The 7,211-nt window shown below is 35.3% G+C and overlaps 1 protein-coding gene across 3 annotated transcripts in view; it reads right to left on the bottom strand.

The window, feature by feature from the left end:
* TFEC (transcription factor EC) overlaps positions 1-7,211 on the bottom strand; it is a 71,620-nt gene that overhangs the window by 29,008 nt on the left and 35,401 nt on the right. For 2 of the 3 annotated variants that reach the window (XM_027765922.1, XM_027765923.1), the window contains exon 3: positions 4,498-4,578. The exons of the other annotated variant lie outside the window; for it this stretch is intronic. In XM_027765922.1, coding sequence (XP_027621723.1) covers positions 4,498-4,578 — 81 coding nt within the window. The remainder of the gene's footprint in view (positions 1-4,497; positions 4,579-7,211) is intronic. 3 annotated transcript variants of the gene reach the window in all.

Below are 7,211 nucleotides of genomic sequence, written 5' to 3'. Positions count from 1 at the left end.
TAGGGAATGTATAAATATTTGGGGAAAAGGGATCCATGACTGAGCCTTGAGACACATTGGTACTAAGATGTCTGTTAGAGAAGAAAGAATCAATAAGGCTGGTGAAAACTCCAAGAACATGGGGGCCACAGGATTCCAGATAGTACACCAAGAAGGAGGAAGTACTCAGCAATGTCAAATGCCACTGAGAAGCCAAGTCAGATGAGAAAGGAAAATTTACTACTGACTTTTGCATTGTTTGGCTTTAAGAACCCTTTTAAGAGTGGTGAGGATAGACCAAGCCACAGTGGCACAGGCAGTGGGGGGACTGCTATGCAATGCTGGAGACCATATGGGAAGGTTCCAGGGTACGTCTCACATGTACCTCAACACACCAGCCTGCAGATGCACCCGATGCACCCATAATCCTAGCTGAAGGTGCTGCTTAGAGAGGATCATGGCATGAAGATTCTGTCAAGGTATTCCTCTTCCTCTCTGATGAAGGAAATACATTTTAGCAATTTATGAGGACAAAGGCTCAATTGGGAAGAAGAGGATGAGCAGCAAAGAAGTGGAGAAGCAAGAAAATGGAGGTAGCGAGGTTCTTTTCTGTAGAGGAGTGATGGAATAGCATGAGAGCCAGAGAAGAAATGTATTAAATGTATTAAAGAAATGTATTAAAGGGTTTGGTTTGCTTTGACTTTTAGTGAGTGATATTTTAGACTAATATAATGTTGATATTTATAATCTAATAGATCAGCATATGCTGATGATATAGCAAGAGGAGCTTGTTTTAGGTTTTGTTTTGTTCTTTTCTGAGAGAGATCTTTGCTGTAAGGCACGTGTACTCTCCAGAGAGACAGAGAGAGACAAAGACAGAAAGCAATAAACCAACCCCCAGGGAGAATGGCCACACTGCAATCCCTTCTTCTCCATTTTCCTCTCATGATTTTGGAACCATACACACACATAAACACACACACACACACACACACACACACACAGTGAGGATTTCAAGTTGCTGGGTCCAAGGCTTGAACAGTGTTCGGCCATGTGGGAATCCAGTGCCCCAACCACCATGCCCCCTGCTGGACCAGGAGCAGTAAAGACTTCAAAGAAAATCCTTGGGAATTTAAGAATGAGTAGAAACCAGGACATAAGTGGTAGGGATGGCTTTAGCTTATAAGCTAGAACAGTTACTCTATTATAATAGAAGGAATGGCAAAAAAGTGAAAACAGAGGCAGATGGTTAAATAGAACTAGTGATTTAAAGCACAATGTGAAATCCACATACAAATCTCTAGTAGCATAGAAGCAGCATTTCTTTACATTTCTCTTTGACTTTTTTTTGCCTATATTTTTGTTTTTCTTGGACTTATTACCCTTTGGCAAGAAAATAGTCACAGTAGCTCTACACGTTACATGCCCTTAAACACCAATGGGGAAACAAAGAACATTCTTTTTCGTAAGACTACTTCATAGACTGAAGAAAACATCCTAACAGGTCTCAGCAAACTGCTCAACATGCCAGAATAGCAGCACAAGTCCATTCTTAAAACAATCTCTGGAAGGGAAATGGGGACACTAGGATTCACTCAAATTAATCAGAAACTTCTTTGTGAAGGAGTGGATGTCTGGAAAAAACTGGGTTAGCAAGAAAAAAGTGTATGCATGGCTGAGAATATAGGCTAACAGTGTCTGTTCATTGAGAATAAAGCCAGCACAGAAAAAAAAAAAAGACACAAATTTATGAAGGGATGTCCACATATAATATTACTTAAGGATTTTAGATGGGATGAACCAATAAATTCCTTTCATGCTTAAGCCCGGTATGAGTCAGGTTCTACCACCTTCAATCAAAAGCTCACTGGTTAGTATACTTACTCAGAGCGTTCTTTTGAATATAACAAGTCTTTTATTTTTATCTACATGAACTACAAAAATCGTTCAGTTTCCTACCTTTATTCTACCAGCTATTCTTACACATTCTCTTTCTTTCTCACTTCTTGCCTTATGTTGTTCTCTTAACTTGCTGCTTCTCTGCCTTCATGTCTATCTCTTAAAAATCTTGACTATATTTCATAGCTATATTTCAAACATCATCTCTTCTTCCAGAAGCACTTCTAAAAATTCTCAATTTAGCATGGGCTCTCCTTCATCTGAGCTTCAGAGCAGCTCTCTGAATAGCACTTAAAATATACACATGGGACTGGATTGTGACACAGTGGTAAAACACATGCTCTCCAAGGCTGACCCACATGGAAATATACCAGGTTTGTGTCCAGAGACCTTCCTGAGTACACCTGGCATATGAATGCCCAAGATCCTAGGCTGGCTGAGACTGGGAATGGATTGGATCATCACTCTATTGGGACTGCTATCTCCCTGTTTTTGACTCTATTTCTCTCTGTCTCTCTTTTGCTTATGGAAGACCTAATAAATAAATAAATAAACTTTAATAATAAAATACACATATGTAGTCTATTAAGATAATTTCAAAATAGTTTTATATATCACTATCTAAATGATTTTCATATTGCAGAAATAGGAAACAAAGCAAAGATAGACGAAGTGATTTGTGCAGTGTCTAAATTAGCACATGGGCTTAACCCCAGGATTCACACTCTTTGCACCTGTCAGGTACAACACATTGTGCTGACCCACTAAGATGTCGTCTCTGACCATTTAATTGTGCCGCCCCAACTTGTGGTAGTCTCATACGGTATGATTATCATGCCTTGCATATAACGAGTATTCAACAAATTACTTCATTAGTCAAACTGCCTGGTTTTATATGTAGATCTAGAATTATCAATGATAACTATATATAAAAATACAGATAAGACAACAATATTTATTCTTTCAAAAGTACATTCTGGTATATCCAAAGCAGATTTCCAATAGTCTACCACCAGTCTGTACTAAGTAAACCATTCTACACAGTTCTATGAAATAAGTAAGATAATTTGACAGAGAATGCTTCAATATATCATTTCAATGAAATAAGTACCACCCACAAGGAAGAGAAGATTATAGGAAATTAATATCATTTCCTCAAATCCAGAAGTTGAATACTGGTTAAGAAAATAGCATCCTCATGCTGGGAAATTAGACAGGGAGAAATTAGCATTAATTCTATATTTATCTAAAGAATTACTCAGTTTTCATGTAACTATGCTACTTGAAATCTTAAGAGAAAAGAGGTAGAAAGAGTTAGCACTTCATACTTAAAAAAAATAATAATAATAAGCAAAACACAACAGCAACAGCAAAACACAACCTGAACAGACAACAGATTTTAAACATCATCTAATCTTTAGCAGATAATATTCATATCAGTGACTAATTATATAAGGGGTCCTGTATGTCACAGAAAAGGAAGAAGGAAATACTTCTCTCCTTACTGTCTGTGGGAATTAATTTTTAAGAAAAGGACGCTTTCATCATTTTTTTCTTCTGGACCTAAATTTAAAATATTTCTTATAATACAGCTGAGCCACCGACTTACTGATGAATAGTTTATAATATGAAATATAGTCAGATACTTCCTTTAAGTGAAATCTTTAACTATTACAATAAAGTAACAATTACAATCCTTCATATTCTTTTTTCTCAAGTTTTACAAAATTTCTTAAAATATAAACAAACCGATCAGCAATTGGCATAATGGCTATGTTGCTGGACTCCCACATAGTCGACCGCAGTTTGATTCCCGGACCTGGTGGCTTAAACTCACACAGGGTGCGTGTGCGTGCATGCCCAAGATCTCAAGAGGCGAATGGAGGAGAAGGGATTGCGGCATGGTAAATCCTTCATAATGTGTTGAAAGAATTTACACACCCTTTACAGATAACATTTTTTGTGATTAATAAGTGAGCAAAGAGGAGGCAAGGAATCAAACAGGAGATAAGATACTATCCCTTCACTGGATATTATTCCAGGAATTTGTACTGATTTCAACACAGAATTCTTTCTACGTGCTTTAAAGTAAGGTGAGGCCCATTCTATCTTTTTTTCTTTTTAAGTTCCTCTTTAACCTCTGATTATTGACTCAGAAGTAAATTCATATTTTTCATTGCTATAATCTTTTTCTTTCCTCTATAAAAGTACAGCACATCTGAATTTGATTGGTGCTAGTCATGGTAAAATTTGACCATGAAGGGTTTGCTTACGTGGTTTGTGTTTCAAATAAAAAGTCTGAGGACTAAATCATTCACAAAAATGTTGTAACAGATTAGATATATAAATGAATGTATGTAGAAATTAGATAAATAGATTGTAGATGAGAGATAGATATGAAGCTAGAGAGAGGATATTATAAGCCCTATAATCTTCCTCAGCAATGTTATATAACCTTTTTCTGTACCAGTAAATATATTCAAATACTTATCTTTTATCTTGTGTCTGGTACAAAAGAGCAGAAGAAACACTATATGTTAACCCAGTAATTTTTTTTCATTATCAAAGGCTATTACTTATTTTAGTCTCATTGACCTCCTCAGGTCTGGAAACACTTACTGTTCTTTGCATTAGCAGAGAGTCTTTTCCTTTCTTAAAACTTGATTCCATACCGATTATATTCTCAATAATGTCCTCCATCTAGCAAAATATAATACATTTAGAATATTGTATATTATGATGAAAGTTGTGCTAAAATCAGAGTGAAAAATTCTAGCAATCCACATAAGTTATTTTAGGCAATTTAAATTGAGGTCATAAGTATATCAAAACATAGAGTATTTTAGACCTGAAAAATCAGGTAATCTTGTCACTGATCTGTTGCTTTTGCTTGCATTTGCTTCCACAAGCTGACAGGTGACAGCTGGGGAAAGCCCCCTGGGCTATTTCCTTAGAAATCAGTATTTACATAAATAGGTGGTTAGCATAAAGTCCCTTAAGCTGAAATCCATATAATCAGTATGTAGAGAGATAACTTTCTACAAACTATGCTTGTTTTAAAGTGTTTTGATTGCCCTGTACAAATAGATATCCAAATATCAATGGTCAAGTTTCACCACATAGATGTAGACTACATGGGGATATATTAACCCATTCTCTAATGACTAATAGTACTAATATCAACAAAACAACCGTTCTAATCGTAGACACTCTAATAGTATCAGTAACAAACACTTGCACAGTACATGAGCTTGTCAGGCACTGTGGCAAGTGCTTTGCATGCACTGGCTCTTCTAGTGGATACTATATTATCTCCATTACACAGATGAGGAAACTGGGGAAAAAATTTCAATATTTTGTCTCAGATTATTTAATAATTAGTGAGTGGCAGCATAGGATTAAAATACTGAAAATCTGGCCCTATAGTCCTAACTTCAATCAGCAATTTCTTTTCTCAATTCCTTTGCAAAATAGCCTTTCTTCTCTCTGTAGAGAAGATTTATGTGGAAGGAGATTTTAAAAGTTTGTATATGTAAAAGACCAGGCTTGCTTCTCTCTCTTTCCTATTTCTAGCTCTCTTCTCTCTAATCATGTGCTCTTTAATGACAATGCTAAATATGATGAAAACCCAAGTATATTGTGCATGTGGAATGTGCAGAAGTGAATTTTTCATGACATGCAGAAATAATCAGGAGTAAATATTGATCATATTTATTTTTAATTTTTATATCATTATTATTCTTTAATTTGACCAGAGAGTAACCGAGTGAGAGGGAAAGTGAGAACGCAAGCCACTGGATCTGGGACTCAAACAATAGTTGGCCATGTAGGAGCCAAGCACCTTAACCACCGCACCAGCCCCTGACTGTATCTTATGATTCCATTAATATTATCTTCTAAGTAGGATTTCTGGGAAACTAGAGACTCAGGTGTTGAGAATTCTATTAAGATACTCCCAAAAGCGGTAGGTCAAACAATTGGAATATTATTACTATATTAATTTAACAAATAGTTATTAAAAAATATTTTTTATGAAGTCTTGTAAGAACCAGAGCTACCATACCCAATAGCATAAAGCTCCTGCCCTCATGGATCTAAAATGATACAGAGAAAACATACAATAAACTTAATAACAAATAGTGACCAGAAGAAATTAAAGTAGGCAGAGGATACAGCTTAATGGGAATATATGTTATTTTAGGCAAAGGACAGAGAAGTATTCATTGATATTTGAAGGGACACAAAAATAACATGGGGAAGAGTAGTCCAAGGAAAGGAATCAAGAAATGCAAAATACTAAGGTAGAGACAAATTCAACATATTTAAGAAAGTGAGTGGATGGATGGAAATGGAACAAAGTGAATGAGGGCAAGAGGAATTCAAGATGAGTTGAAAAATAGGCAAGGAACTGACATTTTGGAACTCAGTAGGTCGGAGGTGTCTAGTAGAAATTTCTACAATAATGAGAATGCTCTGTACTCACACCGTCCGATATGGTAATGACTAACCACATATATATGACTACAGAATACGTGAAATGTGGCTAGCATAACAAAGGACTTGAAATTATAATTTCATTGAATTCTTTAATGGTTGAGATGATGGGCATACTAGTTACCCTCATTTAATCATTATACATTGTTTCTATGTACTGAAAAATCAAATTGTACCCTCATGCATACATACAATTATTATATATTAATTAAAATTTACAAATTAAAAAATAAAATAATAAAATAAAATAGAAGCCTTATGCATAAAATGCTTATGTGTGCATTCCTTACAATGCTACAAAACTGCAACAACAAAAGCTTAATGGTAATTATTAAAGTTTTTATTTATTAAAACATAATAATAAAGAACATTTTTTAAAGAAAAAATTTTATTGAATTGGAAATAATCTAAAGTTAAATTTAGCCACATGTGGCTAGTAGGTACTATATCAGAGAGGGCAGTCGTTGGCCAAGGTTAGGACAGCAGATGTTCCACTTGCATTGAGATCTTTAAAGGATCTAAGATAATGAACATCCATCATATTTTGTTTCTTTTGTTAGTTTGGTCTCTGAAAATTAAAAGTGAATTATTGATTGTTATTAAATTCAAATTTTTATTTCAAATTTTGCTCATACTAAATGGACACTGTTAAATGGACAACAAATTAACAGAAGCGAAGACCCGATCGGATCTTAAGACTCCATTAATACTATCTTCTAAGCAGGATTTCTGGGAAATCTAGAGACTCGAGTGTTGAGAATTCTATTAAGATCCTTCTAGGGACCAGCAGTTGGTGTAATGGCTATGTCGCTGGACTCTCACATAGTCGACCGTGGGTC

The sequence above is a fragment of the Tupaia chinensis genome, unplaced genomic scaffold, assembly GCF_000334495.1.
Source record: "Tupaia chinensis unplaced genomic scaffold, TupChi_1.0 Scaffold139935_1, whole genome shotgun sequence".
Lineage (NCBI taxonomy): Eukaryota > Metazoa > Chordata > Mammalia > Scandentia > Tupaiidae > Tupaia > Tupaia belangeri.
Note: the sequence above shows the minus strand (reverse complement) of the source record. Positions and strands in the feature narration are given on the sequence as shown.